Raw genomic sequence first — 18,722 nt, forward strand, 5'->3', positions numbered from 1 at the left:
TCAAGAGGGCGATGAGTTGGAGACGTTCAGGCCATCGGGTATACTCTTAGCCAGGCGGATCAAACCGCCGTGGGCCAAATATCCCGAGAATATCCTTCTTAAGGCGAGGGTGTTTACTACCCCCAGCGAAGCTTCCTAACAATATTCATACACATTGCGAACGGCTCAAAAGAAACATTGGCCAAAGACCGTCTTCATGGCAAACCCTCAACTCCCATCCAAGAAATTCTACATCTTCGGCAGCGGCATCTCCTTCAGCATCTCACCCACGATCCACAACACCGGTTTCAAGCACCACAATCTCCCATACACATATGAGATCCACGAATCAGAAAATATCGATGGGGCCGCAGATATAATTGCCGACTCCTGCTTCGGCGGCGCGAGCGTGACAATGCCTCATAAGCTGCAGGTGCACAAGTATTGCGATACCCAGACGGAGACAGCTCGCACGATTGGGGCGATCAATACGCTTATCGTCAAGAATGAGGGATTGAAGCGGAAAATCACGGGAGATAATACAGATTGGTCAGGATTATATGCAATTATTGCGAATTATACAGCGAAATCCGGGCATAACCCGCAAGTTGGTCTGGTAATTGGCGCTGGGGGGGCGTCACGAGCAGCATTATATGCGATGTACAAGGCCGGGGTACGGCACATCTACCTCGTTAACAGAACCTTGTCAGTAGCGGAGGAGGTCAAGACAGCTTTTAGATCGCTGTTCCATATCACCGTCGTTCGAGGACTCGCCGACCTACCGAGATATCCAGAGGTCATCGTCGGCACCATCCCCGCAGATACAACGACAGAGGCGCAATTCGCCTCTTTATTCCACGGAAGAGGACTGTGCATTGATATGTCGTATAAGCCGAGACAGACACCGCTACTCACCGTCGCACAGAGGCACACGGATTGGGCTACTGTTACTGGGGTAGAGGTACTGCTTGCACAGGGATTTGACCAGTATCGACTGTGGACGGGGAAGGAGCCACCGAGGCAGGAGATGGTTGCGGCCGTTTGGCGAGAGACGGGTGCAACGGAGGGTTTGAGTTTGCTTTAGTATTTTTGGCGTCAGTCGATACATCGGCGATCATAGACCAGTGATACTACCTGCCACTCGTGTAGTTACTTGAGGAGGGCACAGCGTTGCATTTATCAGCCAACGCCCCTCGTAAACTTGAATTCCATGGCCAACATGGCCCTTCCGGATATTCTGTCCATGGACTCTCCTTCCGTGTACACCTGCAGGATCATGTCTAAACCGGCAGGTGCGATCCGATAAGCACAAGAACTGGAAATGGCAACACCTGGTAGAACGCTCGCCAATCCGGGGTGAAAAGACCGGTTGAGAGATTGTTCTTCATGGGACAGGCAACGGTGCCTGCAGCTCGTCTACATCATCATCAACCCTAAACACCGCGAACGGAAAGAGTTCGATGGAGCAAATTTTCAACAGGGCAAAATTAATGGAATTCCTCAGGACAGTCTCGTCAGAATCGCAGGTGAGATGCGTAGGCTGCTGGCTTGTCCTGGTATTCCGAGACCTGGAGTATAGACAAAGAGAGACCGCGAGGATCCAGACTGCGCCTTTGCCGGGTTGAGCGACAACGGAATTATCGTCTTTGTTGGACCCATCCTGAATATCGGCAAAGTCTTTGTGGTATTTCGCATGCAGAGTTCATTGTTTGAAATGTCTACAAATTCCAGGATATTCCTACGACCCTGGGACAGTACCACTCTCTGGCTCTCCACCTCCTGGGACCGTGAACAGCCTTTTAGTCTGCCCGAGCGCTCCATGCCCATCCAGTAAGATGCCCTGTAGAGTCCCCGACCAGATGTGCCCCGAATGCACGGCCACCTACGAATATCTCGAATACAGCGAACTGGCCGCAAACCGAGACCCAGGACCGAACAGACACCCAATAGTCTTCACACGCTGGATATTCAACACCACCGACCGCGATATCATCTTCAAACTACGAACGAACTTTATCCGGAACGTCAGATATCTCTCTGGGATCGACGTGGGTGTCCCCCTCGTCAGCAACAGCCGATACCCCGAGGGTGCACCAAACGGGGCCACGATGTCAGTGTCTGTCCTCCTTGACTTGCCGAAACCGCTAAGGTTCCTGGACACGGACCCAGCTGATATCTTGGCAAACCTTGACGACTTGTTCGGTCATATTCCTAACCAGCCCCCGGGGTATCATTGGGAGTATTGTCAGCCGAGGCCGGAAGATGATGCTTGTTGGTTTCGCTTGGGGTGGTTGGAAAGGCTTTCTATGACGTTGGAGAATGAGAGGACCGCAGGGTATGAAGAGTAGGGGTATTTGGTCTACATCTCTCGTGCCCCTGGGAATGAATTCGTGGAAAGTGCGGTAATTAGCCCTGTGCGCGCGGCCTGGCGTCATGTATCAAGTGACTCTTCGCTTCGTCACTGATATATTCCAATAGATATTCCAACAGATAATATAGATAATATCAGAGAGCAGATGGCATGATCTGGAGTACCCAGGTACATTTCTTCCACTCCGAGAATCGTCAACTGAGCCCCTGGCTGCACGGTCACCAAGCCGTCATGCCCCGAACACGACAGATCCTTCATGAGGAGCTCACATACTCCATGGCAAATGATAAGGAAGTAAATATTTTACATCCACTGAATGACTGGTGGCAAAAGTCTCTATTCTTTGACTTGCTGGAAGTGAATTCGAGCGCTGAAAGTAAGGTCATTGGAATCTTGGCTTGGATCCTCCTCCGCCTTACTGTTTGAATCTTTCAAATTCCTCCCCCTGCCTGAAGCGGGTCCTCACGTTCCGTAGAAAGTCAAGTCGCGGTATCCGTTTCTTCCTGGCTATGCCCGGTTATCATCGCCCTGTTTCAAGAGGGATATGGGTCACAGGGACCGTTCCTGAAGATGAATCTCCAGATAGGGAAATTCTAACTAGAAATCAATTTTAAGAGCCCTACTCCTGCTGATACCCATTTTGTCACTCGCAAACTCGAAGGTTTCTATTTTCCTTAACTTTCCAAGTATCCTCGACTGACAACGGCATGCAGCCTTGGCCGGGTATCTCCCTACCAACCGAGTGCGACTACCAGTATTAAAAGCTCATACAGAATAAGCGGTCTCAAATCACCAAGCGAGATCAAATCATTAAACACCAGTAGCCACTCATCGAGTATTTCCCCAGGGTGAATTGTCCATCCTACCGTAGAACAACGTCGACCACGACCATGAGTTTGACTGCCACGCCCGTATGGGAGCTCCTGGGTCAATACTAACCGCGAGTACAAGATTTGAATACTCTTTTGTAACCCTAGCCATTGTCCTTTATGAACCTGGGCAGCAAACAATGGAATCTAATTCACAAGACAAAGGGTCCCAATACCTATCAAACCTAGCAACGTGGAAAGAATACTGTGCTTCAATAATTGTTTCAGAAAACAGGAGATTTCTTTCCTCCATTCCTGCCGTAGCTCTCTTTGTTGGATAGCTATATAAAAAGGAAGCCCTCATACTCCCAGGGTGTAAATGGATAAGCTCGAGTCCTCTTTCATTATTCACACTACTTTCCTAGCTTCCTAAAACAGCTTTTCAAAATCCGAACCATGTCAGAACCAACAGATAGGTCTCCATCTGAAAGCCAGTCCACCCCTACAGGAGATACCCCCCCAGGATCCGGTCGTGCTCCCCCAGCACCCTCCGACGCCGGGTCAGAAGGTACGATCGTTGCGCCATCCGCAAATAGTAGCGGCCGCGCAGCTACGAGCCGATCATCATGCCGGGCGCCCTCGGAGGCCGGGTCAGAGGCGACTATTGACGCAGCGGAGCGAACGCCCTTGCCGCCATCCCGAGCAGAGTCCGTTGTCGACGGCCCTCAAGACGATGACCAAGCATCGAATGCTAACCAGTCCCAACTCCCTTCTAATCTTGAGGGCAGATGGACAGCTAACGGAGATGCAGAAACCGAGGACCAAACTCACCAGGCTCCCGCAACCGCCGAACACACGGCGGCAGCCGAACCTGCAACGAACCCAGAAGATGGGCAATCGGGAACTACACCGCAGACGAACGCGAATACAGAGAGGGGCAATTGTTCTCCAAAGGTGAAAACGTCGCAACCCCGGATTGCGTTCTCTGAAATTCCCGCCTTGCCGCTTCGTCTAGGGCATGACGGCACATATAGAGATGCCCCCAACAGTGCAGGTTCTGGGCCAGGATCAGGCGAGGGGTCTCAGGAGAGAGCAGCGGATACCCCCAATCAAACAGAAGGAGGGCAGGAGGGACCCAAACGCCGAGAGTGCCTCACAATCTGGACACTATGCGAGTCCTGCCAAACCATGGGGAGCCTCATATCTGGCCGCGTCGACTTGTCGTATCTCGAGCGCGCGCCGGGGGTCTTCCCCGTGGTATTCAACTGCGTGCTCAGAGGAACAGAGAACACCATCCACAGCTGGATCCATACCCAGATCTTCCGCCTGCACGCCTTCTACCCCGCAGGAAACATCAGCGTCCACGCCGTCTCAAGAAGAACACCCCCGCGCGGGCAATACGCACGATATCACGACTTCACCACGCCTCCGCCCGGCGCACCGTGGTGGCAGGGTATCTCCCTCAGGGAGACGGCCCTCACCTTCCTCCGGAACACCCCCAGGCCTGGATCGTCTGGCCGCCGCCGGCGCTGGTGGGAGAGGGGGGCCGCTGAACTCCGGGACGTCTCCATCTTGGTTGATTTTCCCGAGCACGTTGACCGGGACGGCGAGGCGCTCAAGCTCTTTGTGAATGGCTTCGGGGGCGAGGTTGTCTGGAAGGACATCGTGCACCCGGACGGTCTGGGTGAGAAGTGCCCAGAGGGCGATCTTCCTCCGGACATGCACCCCAATACGTTTCGACTTGGCTGGTGGGCTCTGTCTCATCCCTCCGCCAGCTTTGAGCAAGTGATTGCCGCCCAAACCGCGCGTTATCTAGCGGATGATAGTCGTAAACCTGAGAACTGTGCAGCTGGGAACCGTACAGCCGAGAACCGTACAGCTGAGACCTCGCCTCAAGGGCAACCCGACCAAGCGCAGTATCGTAGCGCGTATCCTTCGCACTGGGATCGGCCGCCCATGGCGTTTGGGGTGCCGGTAACTCAAAGGACCAGAAGGAGGAGCAACTGGGGCCAGCAGGAGGCTCAGGCGGACCTCCCATGGTATAGTAGGGGTCTTTTAAATTTAGTTTAGACATTATCCTGAATATAGATTATTAGTGTTGTGCTTCTTTGCTGAATAATATTGAAGGTGAAACCAAGCCTTCACTCTATCCACAATTAGGGCCTGTTGCCTCCAACGTGAGAAAAAAGGCTCGCATTCGCAGTCCTGGGCAAGACAGTCAATCCATCAACCCCGCCGCGTCATCTCACCTTCAACATAGACTGCCCCGAAGTAATGCGCTCTCCCTCTTGGATCTCCCAGTTCAAACACAGCCTTGATGGTAGTCCCCGAGTACAGCCAGTACATCACCGAGAATCGATCCCCTCACCAGCTCCAGAGGCAGCACCACCCGCCCCAGCACAAGATGTACGACGAACAGTGCCAGTGGATCCTCGATCCCAAGCCATTTCCACCGAGAAACACCAATAAAGCCGGTGGTCACGACTCCTGTCCCGGTTCCGAAGATACGACCCAACAAATCACAAACCTCACGTTCCGCGCTTCACCCATCTTCCCTCCGACGTCCGCCAGCCCGTTTCCGCCGAGCTCCTCGCGCCCAAAAACACAATCCTTCATGTCTCTCCAGCCAGTCAAGGCGGGTCACACAGCATCATTTGCTACGAGGAGAACCCATACCATTTCCTCTACGAGTGTTAGTGCTGGACGCCGAAAGACGGAGCCAGGGTCAGCGGGATTCCAGCCGCAGAATCCCGGAACGGTGAGCACCGGACGCGTGGTCTTATTGGTGTTTACGTGGAGATTTTAGGACGTGCATGGTGGCGTACGTCTCATATACGCGATTCTTTTTTCCTTTTTTTTGCCCGTTTAAGTGGGTGGTGAATTAACAGCCGCAGATACACCGAGGCGCTCTCCACCCTGGACTGGCGGTTTGACATTAGGATTCCGGAGCTGCCGTCGAGGTTAATGGTGGGGAGCATCGGGCTGATTGATATTGCTGTCAAGATGAAGAAGAGCATACAGAGAAGCGGCCACAAAGGATTTTGCACTCTATAACACCTTCCCAGCGAGCCACCCGTCCACCATGTCTGTGAAATCGGGCTTATACAGCCATCCCAACTCGAACGGCTTGCTCTGGGCCTCATCGTCCCCTTGACCTGGCATCTTAGGTGCCCGCCGCTTGTCAATCTCCGCATTCAAAGCCAGGACCCTGTCAACCCGCTCCTGCCGACCAGCCTGCCAGGTTTTCAACGCTTCCTGCAGTAGTTCCTGCTTCCCTTCACAGTGCCGAAGAATCAAAGCAAATGTATACACGTCCTCGAACCCCTGATTTATACCCTGTCCCGCAGACGGAGGAATGGCGTGGGCCGCATCACCAAGTATGACGACCCGCGAGAATTTCGAGCTCCACGTCTCCAATTTCGGCACGATATAAAATGGCCACAGATTGATCTTATCCGTCGATATACTCGAGACTGCATTCCCGACGATCTCCGGGAAATCGGCCGCATTGTCGCGCAGAAAATCAATGCACCACTCCTTATCGTTGAGGAGCGCGTTCCACCCATCCCTGTCAAGCTGGGGCGCGCGCTTCTGGCGCCCGATGAGAACCTCCGAGCCGTCGGCCTGCTGCGGCGCAATGACAAATGCCCCGTGCACTTTGTTCATAATCGTCACTGGCAGGCCGTACCCCTCCGGCACTTGGAGCTGCTTGGTCAGAACGGCAGCAGTGACGGCCATGGTGTGTGTAAATGTAGGTTCGAGGTCTGGGTAGAGATACTCGCGGACCTTGGAATGGATTCCGTCTGCGCCGACGAGACATGTCGCTGTTTCGCGCGTGCCATCGTAAAATTCCCACGTAACGCTCGATTCGGCTTCGGAGAGGACGCGCGTGAATTTCTTGTGGTACCGGATTGGGATGCCGGACTCTGCGGCCATCGCGGAGAGTTCGTTGATCAGCACGTGCCGGTAAATTCGCATGCCACTGTATCCGTACTTCTCTTCACTGCCGAACTCGAATGTATCCAGCGGCTTGTCTTCCGGGGAGCGGAAGTGGAGGTGGTCGAATTCGTAGCCTTGAGAGCGGATCCGCTTGAAGACACACAGCGCATCCAGGATCCGGAGAGCATTGGGCGAGAGCATGATTGCGCCGCCGATGTTCAGCGGGGTGGAGCGAGCTTCGTAGAGAGTGCAGGCAATGGACTGCTGATGCAGTGCCAGGGCCAATGTGAGACCTGACAGGCCGGCACCGATGATGGCGACATGGGCGGACATGATGCACTTTCAAGAGCAGCTTAGCGAAGGCACTGTGTGTGCGTGTGAGAATTCCGGAAGGACTGGGATGGCCTGAACTTCATATATTGAGATAGGCCCACCGCGGTTCAGGCTTGTATATCATTGGCCGTGAATGATGTCCGTTTGGGGCTGAAAGTCTGGCGCATGCTTCGGCTCCATCGTTCGGGTCCTGGTATTATCTCCGGCCAATACACATGTACAGAAACCAATCATGTTCATTTATAACCTTTGGCTGAATTAAGCCAGCATCATGCATCCCTTTGTAGGACTTCGCTAGAAAATGTAGTAGAGATGCTTCTCTACCACAGTGGAGCTGGCAGGATATATATTATCTGCTAGCAAGGCGGGGTGCTAACACGTGTCATGACCATCATGAATGTGAGTATGTCCCAATCTTCAGGCTCGCCCTGGAGGTCTCATTTCCGCAAATAACGATGAAGCTACTCACCTGCGTCAACACCGGAGCTTGATTCCGCGGCTGGACTGCAGCAGCTGCGGGATTCGCTGCCACCAGTTGGCCGAACTCCGCAGCTAACGGCATTCGTGACCGCCGCATTCCTCTTTTCCGGCTGGGATTCAAAGAGAATTTTCCAGCTGTCCAGATCTTACACACTTGCTTTGGATATTCTACGCGGTGTCGCCGCGGTGCCAGTCCGCCACAGGAGTCAGAACGGTCTCCTGCAGTCAGCTCTTCTTGTCCTCTCATATCAGGACGATATCGACTCCGCTATGACGAGGTTGAATGTTGCATGTTTGCCCGTATACGAGGAGATCTTCCTTGTTTTCTGTAGGAATAATAGTTTGGCTGCCGCGCTTAGCCTCTGTCGGTCTCTTCAATCCCATCTGAGCGCACTGCCAGCAAACCACCAAAGCAAGTGCCCGATATCGTGGCACAATGATATACATATAATCTAAGAAGTCCTGGTTCCGCCGTACGCATGCCCTTCATCATCACCTAACAGAGCATCAGTCTCCCCAGTATGGACTGCCTCATCCCTAGCATCGCTTCGAGAACGCCAACAAACCGCAAACAAAAACAAAACCCATTGTCCCAGCGCATAAACCGCATCGTCGACAACCGGCCACCCAATTATATGGTACCAATTCTTCCAATCCATGGGTCTTCTCACCGGCATCGGAGGATCAGGCTGCTGCACCCTGAGTACCCAGAGCCCAGAAGCCAGAGCAAAGACCAAGGCCTGATACACCAGACCTGTCAGGCTCAAGACCGATGGCTGCCCCCGTCTGCGGCGCAAAATCAGTCGCGACTGATCTATGAATCCCGCGATGCGGAAAACGGCCGATAATGGCAGGATGGTCATGGCGTGCGCGGAAAGAAAGAGTCCGACCATCCATTCCCTCTCATTCGTTGGCGGCCTTTGTTTTCTCGTTTCCTTGGGAGTGATTATTGCATCGATGACCTCGGGTAAGATAGATATACATATGTATTGAATGTATATGGCTAATAGGATCAGTTTGCGGCATGGATTGGCGTGGAGGCTGTGGATTGCTTGGCCGAAGAGGACTAAACACCCCATCCACACTACGAAAAACTGGCACAGATTCAACCAGTCGCCGGTCGTTGGGGGCTCATGGATGAAGACATCTCCGCTGCTGTTTACCAGCAATGCGAATAGGAAGGTGAAGTGTTCTGTTGCGCTGATAAGGTTGAAGAGGATGTAGGCAGTAGAGATGCCGTATGTGGAGTTTCGGAGTTGGATGCGCCGGATTTGCGGGTAGAAGGAGGCTGTGCTTAGGATAATGAGGATTCTGGGTGAATTTGTCAGAATACTTCAAGAGGTATCGACCGGTATTTTGGGAAGCATGCTGATGGGACTAGTGCACGCACATCCTTATCCAGTTAGGAAGTGTTGGTAGAGTCATTTTTTGATGTAAGGGTCAATGGCAGAAGGGCCAACTTGAAAGAGATAAAAGGCAGAAAGAGAGTAACATGGGTGGAGATCTTAAATAAACCTTCGAGTATCCATAGTGCTCTACATTCAGGATTGGGGCCTAATGTGGAGAATGCAAATAACTTATCCAATAGATCATTGATATAAAAGCTTGTGGAGGTTCCGGCCCTACCTGGTGCCATGTCTCAGCTAAGCCTTTGCTTATCATGCCAGTCAGCCGCCTTCCGAGTGCTTAGTGTAGAAGCGAAACCCTACTTTACACTGATTAAGTCCAGTGCACGCCTAAATCACCGCATATATCCCTGTCACAGATTAAGGCCCCCAATAATTACGGCCATGAAGGATGCCAGTCACCCCTTGGTACTACTCCGGTTCATCCGAGTACCATATTCAGGCTAGGGATTGGTTGTTTCGCCGACAAACACCAAATAAACCCACTCTCCGTGACTCGATCGCCACATGTGTACCTCTGCCACAGAATTATGGCCCCCAAAATTCCCATGACAAATACTATGGTCTTATCCTTTCATAGTATCCGGCACCTACGCTGAGGCATTTTGCACATGAAATGACTGGAGGGCTGCGAAAGTATAAAGCGGTTCGAAGTATGGAAGGGGAGTGAAAGGTGCAGAGAGTCAGCCCTGACAATGGCGCCTCTACTTTTCTTTACGGTGTTGAATCTAATACTGTCTCTTCTATCATCTACTGTCATAGGATCAGCTGTCCCTGTCTCTCGATCGACGGCCAATTCGAGTTATAAAGACTTTCATGCTGTTGACCGGCTTCCAAGAGCAAAACGGGATGATGCCCAGAAAGTCCCTTTACGGATCTTCCCTCTTGGCGCATCAATCACCTGGGGATACTTATCCTCAACCGGAAATGGATATCGCAAGCCTCTCCGTGACAAACTCCGCTTTGAAGGCTGGGAAGTCGACATGGTGGGCAGTAAATCCAACGGTCACATGGTAGACAATGTACGCATCTCCCCCTCCCCATTCCCCAAAAGCAGATAGACAGACTAATTGACATATACACGCTGGAAAAGGATGTAGAAGCCCACATCGGCGACGTGATAACGCAAGTGCAAGCTGCAGCCACAAACTCGCTGGCCTACAAGCCGAACGTCGTGCTGATCAACGCCGGCACCAACGACTGCGACTACAACGTCGACCCCGCGAACGCAGGCAGGCGCATGCGCTCCTTGATCGAAACCCTAATCGGCGCCCCCGACATGGCCAACACGCTCATCGTCCTGTCAACCCTGATCGCCTCGGGTTCCGAAACCATCGAAGCCAGCAGGCCCTCCGTCAACGCGCAGTACCGCGAACTGGTCCTTGACATGCGCGAGACGCAGAATATCTCCATCATCCTGGCCGATATGGATCCGCCGGCTCCTAGCTCCGGAAACAACTGGATCGCGTACCCCGCTAACTTCGCCGATAACAAGCACCCCAACGACTACGGGTACTCCCAGATGGCGGACATATGGTATAATGCGATCTACAACGCCGCAGTGGCGGACCTCATCGTCAAGCCGGCGGACCTTGACATCTCGTCCATGGGGACCTGCGACAAACAGTACGGGAGCGGAGTCTACGCGGGCGGGTACACGCAGCAAGGGAGTGGTGAGGATGACGGGATCTATCGACACGACAGCGAGTATAGCGGGGCGTTGTTTAGTGTCCGTGCGGGGAAGGGCGCAGTCGATCCATACAGGGATGATGACGAGCTGCATTTTTTCTTCGGGAGGCTTTATACGAGGGAGTATGATGATCTGATCATCTTCCAGAAAGATAAAGACTCCGGCGTGGTGACGTTTGTCTCTTACACGAATAATATCAATGCTCAAGAGCCGGAGTTTACGAAGGGGGACACGTTCTCGACGCATAATAATTGTAACCCTGGGGGTGTGCATTTTATCGACGTCAACGGTGAGCACTGCGTCTGTCTGCTGAGGAACCATCTGGGACTGATTTATGTGTGATAAATTATAGGTGACGGACTTGACGACTACATCTGCATCGCCTTGGATGGGACTACCTACGCAAGCATCAACAATGGAGACGGCGACGCCGGGAGCAACAAGCCTCCATCCTTCACCGATATCGGAATATGGAAGTGTCCCGAAGGATACGATCAGGCGCATGTACGCCTTGCTGATATCGACGGCGACGGCCGCGCCGACTACTGCGGTTTGGCCGACAACGGCGATATCACCTGCTGGCGAAACGGATGGATTGAAGACTTCCCCGCATACTGGCAGCTGCTGGGCAAGCGCTTCACGGGGAAAGGCATGGGGGACCTGCGCGGCGTGCGATTCGAGGATATCAACGGCGACGGGCGCGACGACTGGATGTGGGTTGATGACGATGGCGCTACGACAACATACACCAACTCCCGGAGCTGCATCAAAGGAGAGTCTGGTGACGGGTTGAACGCCGTGTGGCGCCAGGGGTTCTACCGGGGTGCTAACTCTGGCCCGTCGCATCCCGGGATGGGGGGAATTTTCGGGACATCCGGATTGCGGGATCAGGTCTACTTTGCGCGAACCTATGGCGAGGTGGCAGATTTTGGAGAGCTCGGGAGACAGGACTATGTGTTCATCGAGAAGGATACCTCCATCGAGCATCTTGGGCCGATGTATTACGTTCATGTGTGGAAGAGCAAGGGGGCAGGAGGGGCTAAGATCAAAGGTACGAGAGGAGGTTCTTATAGAGAGGTTGATTTGCTAATTGTGGTAGCCGACGGAGACAGGTATTGTAATATGATGGGCCACGACAACGGTATGATGGACTACGTTTGGATCCATTCAACTGGCCATATGCGCCTTTATCCGAATCGAGGCCTAGTTGAAGTCCCCACCGACGGGTCGAGCTTCTGGGGAGCGAATACGATTATCTTCGACCCTACCCAGGAGCTGATTGGCATGAAACTTGACCGGCGCGATCTGCATCTCGCGGACTGGGACGGCGACGGAGCCTGCGATATAATCTGGACCGACCCCGACAATCAGAACAAGGTCCAAGTTTGGCGGAACAAGATCAAAGAAACGGGGACTTTTGACTGGGAGTACAATATCAATGCTGCAAATGAGCTTTACTGCCCCGAGCACCGAGGCCTTGGTTTCCTTGACCGGCCGGTCCATTTCGCCGATGTTTCTGGCAACGGCAAGGCCGATTACCTGTGCGTTGAGAAGGACGGCCGCACCTGGGGCTGGGTCAATGGGAACAATGGATGGGAGTACATTGATCAATTCAAGTACTCCGAGCAGAAGGACAGGGCAAATCTACACTGGGCCGACGTGAACGGCGACGGAAAGGCCGACATGATCTGGACAGACAAGTTCTCAGGAGACGGGTCGGTGTGGTACAACCTTGGCCGACGTGATATCAAGGGATCGCGATACGAATGGGGACCTGCGGGACCCAAGTACCGAGGTGCCGTTGAAGGCTCATGCACTTATTTCCCTGATCTGAACGGCGACGGCCGTGCAGACATGCATAGTATCTGGAACTCCATCAACAACACAGCGCTGACGTGGTACAACGAATGTACCACCAAAGACCACACAGGCGATGACGGCCCGATAACTGACCCTAATCTACCTGTATCTCCTCAAAAAGCCCCTATCGAGATCATCCCTCATTATCAAGACAACAGCGAGTGCACTCGGGACCAAGTGCAAACGATTCTTGAAGAAATGCAATATGCGGCTGATGCTGCGTCGGAAGTTGCGTATTTTAATGGCCCAACATACTGGCCATATAGGGACATCTTCTTTGCCGAATCACTCCTCGAGAACCGCCTGAACTTCATTCAGAAGGTAGCTTTGACGTTCGACCGGATGCTCAGCATGCTTTCTGGGCAGATGGAATCCGACGACGCAAAGTTCACGATCACTTGCAAAAACCTTCGGAAATGTGACGCGAATGGCTGGCTTGCCATGATGAACAGTGAGAATCGGCTTAACTTCTGCCCAAGGTTCTTCACAGATGACTATTTGAAGAGTTCCAGGTCAGTGCTGGCGAGGTGTGACTCAATTAATCTCAATGATGCCTATTTCACTCGAGCCCAGGTGATTTTGCACGAAATAACGCATACGAATTATGTTATGTGGTTAGTCAATGGCGAGAAAGGGTGGGTTTCACTTTTTTTTCTCATCCCCAGACCGATACTGATTCCTTCACCTCAGGAGATGCCGCGATTATGTCTATGGATGGGAAGGAGCTCGAGATCTTGCCGCAGGGACCTTCAATCGACACTGTACCCGCAGTGGCAGAAGGGCTGAACAAGCCGCCAATGAGCTCCGTATAGCCGGCGATGCTAACTGGCAGCGCAGATTGCTTTGCCCAGACCCAAATAACCCCGAGCAAGAAGGAATCTGTGACAGCAGGTTGTCCGCCTACAATGCGGATACATGGTCTCTTGTCGTAATTGGTGGGTACTATACCAGCATGTGCGGTCGACAGATTCCTCTTCCCGACAACTCTCCTTTTTCGGCGGATGACTCCAGCTGTCCGGCCTACGATGATTCGTCTTATGATGCCGACGCCACGTACGGTGTCAACGATTACGTTCACTTCGGTGACTCCTACGCCGCCGGGATGTGTACGGGAACCACAACAGGTGACAGTTGCCGCGTGGGAAGTAACAGCTACGGCGAGCTCGTCCAGGAGTGGTTTGATACTGAGGATTTCACCTATACCAACTATGCATGCTCGGGGGATACAACGGTTGGACTGAATAACAAGATCGACCAGTGGCTAGGACAGAACCCCACGGGGACTACCATGGCAACCCTGACAATTGGAGGGAACGATGTGTTCTTCAGCGAGCTGGTTTCCAACTGCGTGCTAACCATGTGGTGGTACTCGCTTGAGCAATACCGCCAGTGGTATCTGGAGACTGAAGAGAAAGCCCGCAACCTGATGCAAGATACAGGATCCGATGGACTCGGCGCGAAACTTAGGGCTGCATATGAAAAGATCTTGGATGGATCTGGCTCTAGCGTATATTTCCCTAATATCCTTATTTATTCCTGTCGTGCTGTTCTTCATCGTGCTGACTCTACTTCAGTCATTCAACCTCTACGTCCCTGGCTATGTCACCTTCTTCAACGAAGACACCGCCGACTGCGAATCAACCACCTTCTGGTACGAAAGCCCACAGTACGACCCCCAGCATTCCGGCAACTACGTGTGGCTCACGACCGACCTACGCAAGGAACTCAACGACCTCGTCCGTATGCTCAACTCGCTAATCCAATCCACCATCTCCGACATCAACGCTGCCCGGAACACCAAGCAGATCCATTACGTCGACATGGACTCGCGCTTTGACGGCCACCGCTGGTGCGAACCCGGAACCCAAGAGCCAGACCCCAACAACCCAAACACTTACTTCTTCCTATCCGCATGGCCCGATATCGCGATTGATGGAGACACGACAGCCGAGAGCACGAACGCGACCGAGGAAGCCGAAATCACCGCGCTTATGGACGCCGGATCGATCCAGCTTCCCAATGCGGATACGTGCCAGGCTGCGCTGGGATCTGACCCGGATCCCTATGCGGTTTTCATGTGTGACGTTGCGGTCCACGTCAAGGCGAACTCGTCGAGTTTGATTGCGCAGAGCTTGGACCGAGCGAATCAAGCAATTGCGAATAGGGACTATAGTAGTCAGGATGTCTCTTGGTGGTTGCCTACCAGGCAGATTAAAACGTTTCATCCGAGGAGCCCGGGGATGCAGTTCCATGCGGGCGCTGCAGTGGGTGAGATGTTGAGTGATTGGGGGTTTGATTAGGATGCGTATGTAGAGATTGTACGCGGTAAAATAGACGAAGACAGCTAGGGACATGTATTCGCGAAGTATATTAGTGGGCGCACGGGGAAATGATTTGGAGGTAAAACATTTCTTTTATCTACAGCCATAATAGACTGGTGTATATTCTTATATTGTTAGAAGCAGCTTATCTCTGAATTACCTCCAGCGAGGGCTGTTCTATCGACAATTCAAACCTCGTGACAATACATGCGTCTACATCCCAATTGTTAAATATAATGAATTCCACGAGCGGCACGGGAATCTCTATTTGTCCTAGACGGCGTGCTGTCACGGGTCATGATTGAGGCGTCGGGATTCTATTGCTCCAAGGAGATTGGATCCCAGTCGCAAGCAGGCGGTTGTTCTTGTTGAAGTCGGAAACCCGGCATTGACGCAGTAGTCTGCCTCAGGCAGCAAGGCAGGTGGAATTTGGCATATGCCGTCAATTCCACGGGGAATTTCTATCTGTGTCTACTGTACTGCTTTTTTGCTTTTAATACTCTTACTATCAAACCTATATATATAGTTTTAAAGGACAAAATCCAGCATAGAAAGTGGTCAAACTATCCTTTAGAGAATACAAGATCTTGTTCTCTCGAGACAGTGTCGCCCAGCGTGGGGATCGTCGCAGATGAGCGAGATTTTCTTTCCGGATCCTCACCTGCCAAATGAAACAGCTGCCATCGGGCCGACAATGGACCAATAGCGACAACTCGTACGGCATGTGGAGAAGGATCAATGTTTTGCGAAACACCTCAGCCCCGAAGAGCGTGACGATCCCCAGAGCATGGAATGCCAGTCAGCGGCGGGGACCCCGCATTGCCCCGGCTTTTGACCGAGACGGCGGGTTCATTATCGGCCAAGTTACTGGATCCGGGGTGATCTTCAGGACAAACTGCCCCTTTGCGATAGGCACACCGTGCGAGGGAGGATGTCGACCAATGTGAAGATCTCGGAGCCCGGCTGCAAAAGCGGAAGGATTCTCTCTGTTGGAGATGGTCTCTGCCGGATCGCCTTGATATAAAACGGGGCCATTCTTCGGTCAATCTTCAGAACCTCGACAGTCTACTTCACTTTACTGCAATCATGAAGCTGGCTGGCACTCTGACAGCGTTGCTCCTCCCGCTTATATCCGCTGTGTCAGCAGCGGATGTCGATGCGTGGAAGTCTCGCAATATATACTTTGCTCTGACGGATCGCATTGCTCGGTCTGCCGACGACACTGGTGGTGATGCTTGCGGTGACCTTGGAAACTACTGCGGTGGGACTTTCCAGGGCTTGGAGTCCAAGCTTGACTATATCAAGGGGATGGGATTTGATGCGCTCTGGATCACTCCTGTTGTCGCCAGTGAGTCAAAGTTACCTGCGTCATTTAATAGATGTGGTCGCTCATCATTTACAGATCACGAAGGTGGTTATCATGGATACTGGGCGCAGGATCTCTACAGCATCAACGAGAACTACGGAACAGCTGATGATCTGAAAAGTTTAATCAGTGCTGCGCATGACAAGGTAAATATGGTCTCGGGTATTTGCTTCAGTTCAAGACACTAATGACTTAGGGAATCTATGTCATGGCGGACGTCGTTGCCAACCACATGGGAAGCCCCATCAGCGACAACAAGCCCGAGCCACTGAACCAAGACAGCTCTTACCATGCCGCCTGCGAGATTGACTACTCAAGCCAGGAGAGTATTGAAACCTGCCGTATCGCATCAGACCTCCCCGACGTGAAGACGGAGAGTGAAGAGGTCCGCACCCTCTTCCAGGACTGGGTCAGCTGGCTGGTTACCGAATACGAGTTCGACGGCGTGCGCATCGACACCGTCAAGCACGTCGAGAAGGACTTCTGGACCGCCTTCTCCGCCGCAGCTGGAGTCTACACCATCGGCGAAGTCTGGGACGGCGACCCCACGTACCTTGCCGGGTACGCCGACACCATGGACGGCCTGCTCAACTACGGAGTCTACTACCCCATGAACAGATTCTACCAGCAAACGGGCTCCGCGCAAGACATCGTCGACATGCACGACCAAATCGACTCTCTATTTCCCGACCCCAGCGCCCTCGGCACGTTCCTAGACAACCACGACAACGCCCGCTGGCTAAACGCAAAGAACGACAAGACGCTTTTGAAGAATGCACTCGCGTACGTGATCCTCGCCCGCGGCATCCCCATCGTCTACTACGGGACCGAACAGGGCTTCGCCGGCGGCAACGACCCGGCGAACCGCGAGGACCTGTGGCGCAGCGGCTTCAACACAGACGCCGACCTGTACAAGGCCATCTCGCGGCTCTCCGCGGCGCGATCTGCTGTCGGCGGCCTCGCCGACAACGACCATGTCCATCTGTACGTTGCCGACTCGGCGTATGCGTGGAGCAGGGCGGGCGGAGACCTCATCGTGGTCACGTCGAACAGCGGGTCTGGGTCTGCTGAGCACTGCTTCGACTCGAAGGCCCCTGGCGGGTCTTGGACGAACACCTTTAGTGGGAACGGGACGGTTACCGCTGATGAGAGCGGGCAGGTCTGCGTCACGCTCACCAATGGTGAGCCTGCGGTGCTGGTTTCGACTGCTTGAATTGGCCCTCGACTTGAAGGTCCATACGTATGATGCTGTGGGCATTTGTGTATATGAAGTCTAAACCCTGTTGCGAAAGATTCCTGTACATATTGAAGTAGATTGAATCGAGGGTTGTATTCAGCCGACGATGTGCGTAGGTGCATGATTCATTTCGATTACCGGAGCCTCGCACCGTAATCGATAGCCCGAACCATGGCTAAAGCAACGCCTCTTTCTAAGTAGTGTCTACAGAGGTATTTTAGTATATAATTACTCTGGCGGTGCTAATAGGAAATCATTATATCTCAAATATTGCTGATGTAGTGCTCCAATACCTATAGTATTACCACAAGGCTGTCTCCCTTGAAGATGCCTGGTGAACACTTTCCCATCGAGGACTGAAGATGTGTCCTGATAACACTCAGGATTTTGACTGGGTCCTCAAGACCTGGTTATCTGGTCTCACTGTTCCTGCAGCCAGCTCCACCTCGGGGGAGTCCATCGACATTCGACAGCTCCAGTCGGCGAAGGTGGCTTGAAAGCATGAGCTGAAACGTGCAGTGCGGGTGCGTCTCCCAAGGACAGCCACGCCGTCCACGCCCAACCAGAAGGTGCCGCGCCGCCGTGGGCCAGGACATCGACCGGGGGTTGCTTGCAGATTCCCCCGTCGCCGAATGCAGTCTTGTGTCAAGCATTCTGAGATCGAGGATCTCAAAAGGGAATATTGCAGATTCTGCCTTCCAATCAATGTAGAGGACGCAGGGAGAGACGCATGGCAAGCATGTCCAAGGCTGCTTCATGCCAGACAAGCAGCATTTACACCCGCGATGAGTTGGCCAGCACGTCATCGCTGTTCCCTCCTCCCCAGCATTTGATAATCTCATAGTCGGTGTCCTGCTTTTTAAGCTATGGCATTGTCCCTAAGGGCCTGAATATCTCTTCATTTCACCCGAGTCACATATTCACAACTCCC

The 18,722-nt window shown here is 52.9% G+C and overlaps 7 protein-coding genes across 7 annotated transcripts; 5 read left to right on the forward strand and 2 right to left on the reverse strand.

The window, feature by feature from the left end:
- Positions 1-196: 196 nt before the first annotated feature.
- BJX67DRAFT_388874 (shikimate dehydrogenase family protein) lies at positions 197-1,063 on the forward strand (the record flags this gene model as incomplete). The annotated part of the gene is made up of 1 exon (XM_071034424.1): positions 197-1,063. One exon carries the CDS (start codon positions 197-199, stop codon positions 1,061-1,063), a length of 867 nt encoding a protein of 288 aa, XP_070884900.1.
- A 751-nt stretch (positions 1,064-1,814) lies between these two features.
- On the forward strand, positions 1,815-2,327 carry BJX67DRAFT_382306 (uncharacterized protein; the record flags this gene model as incomplete). Its single annotated transcript, XM_071033216.1, has 1 exon — positions 1,815-2,327. One exon carries the CDS (start codon positions 1,815-1,817, stop codon positions 2,325-2,327), a length of 513 nt encoding a protein of 170 aa, XP_070884901.1.
- A 1,288-nt stretch (positions 2,328-3,615) lies between these two features.
- Positions 3,616-5,229, forward strand: BJX67DRAFT_382307 (uncharacterized protein; the record flags this gene model as incomplete). The annotated part of the gene is made up of 1 exon (XM_071033217.1): positions 3,616-5,229. One exon carries the CDS (start codon positions 3,616-3,618, stop codon positions 5,227-5,229), a length of 1,614 nt encoding a protein of 537 aa, XP_070884902.1.
- An 851-nt stretch (positions 5,230-6,080) lies between these two features.
- Positions 6,081-7,431, reverse strand: BJX67DRAFT_388875 (FAD-dependent oxidoreductase; the record flags this gene model as incomplete). Its single annotated transcript, XM_071034425.1, has 1 exon — positions 6,081-7,431. The coding sequence occupies one exon, from the start codon at positions 7,429-7,431 to the stop codon at positions 6,208-6,210; it is 1,224 nt and encodes a 407-aa protein (XP_070884903.1). The 3' UTR covers positions 6,081-6,207.
- Positions 7,432-8,049: 618 nt separating this feature from the next.
- On the reverse strand, positions 8,050-9,457 carry BJX67DRAFT_356793 (PQ-loop repeat-containing protein). Its single transcript, XM_071029431.1, has 2 exons — positions 9,302-9,457; positions 8,050-9,222 (listed from the first exon to the last, which is right to left on the reverse strand). The coding sequence occupies exons 1-2, from the start codon at positions 9,334-9,336 to the stop codon at positions 8,364-8,366; spliced, it is 894 nt and encodes a 297-aa protein (XP_070884904.1). The 5' UTR covers positions 9,337-9,457; the 3' UTR covers positions 8,050-8,363.
- A 555-nt stretch (positions 9,458-10,012) lies between these two features.
- Positions 10,013-15,167, forward strand: BJX67DRAFT_382310 (putative esterase; the record flags this gene model as incomplete). The annotated part of the gene is made up of 6 exons (XM_071033218.1): positions 10,013-10,339; positions 10,411-11,296; positions 11,360-12,058; positions 12,107-13,502; positions 13,558-14,374; positions 14,442-15,167. The coding sequence occupies 6 exons, from the start codon at positions 10,013-10,015 to the stop codon at positions 15,165-15,167; spliced, it is 4,851 nt and encodes a 1,616-aa protein (XP_070884905.1).
- A 1,107-nt stretch (positions 15,168-16,274) lies between these two features.
- Positions 16,275-17,767, forward strand: BJX67DRAFT_382311 (glycoside hydrolase superfamily; the record flags this gene model as incomplete). Its single annotated transcript, XM_071033219.1, has 3 exons — positions 16,275-16,536; positions 16,591-16,700; positions 16,751-17,767. 3 exons carry the CDS (start codon positions 16,275-16,277, stop codon positions 17,765-17,767), a joined length of 1,389 nt encoding a protein of 462 aa, XP_070884906.1.
- Positions 17,768-18,722: the final 955 nt, after the last annotated feature.

The sequence above is a fragment of the Aspergillus lucknowensis genome (assembly GCF_044049455.1).
Source record: "Aspergillus lucknowensis strain CBS 449.75 chromosome Unknown BJX67scaffold_28, whole genome shotgun sequence".
Taxonomy (NCBI): Eukaryota; Fungi; Ascomycota; class Eurotiomycetes; order Eurotiales; family Aspergillaceae; genus Aspergillus; species Aspergillus lucknowensis.

Bases quoted from the DNA above. Each gene is read 5' to 3' on its own strand.
- BJX67DRAFT_356793 (XM_071029431.1), bottom strand. From the start codon at position 9,336: ATGACTCTACCAACACTTCCTAACTGGATAAGGAT. The intron at 9,223-9,301 runs GTGCGTGCACTA...AAATTCACCCAG, and splicing joins CTTCCTAACTGGATAAGGAT to AATCCTCATTATCCTAAGCA.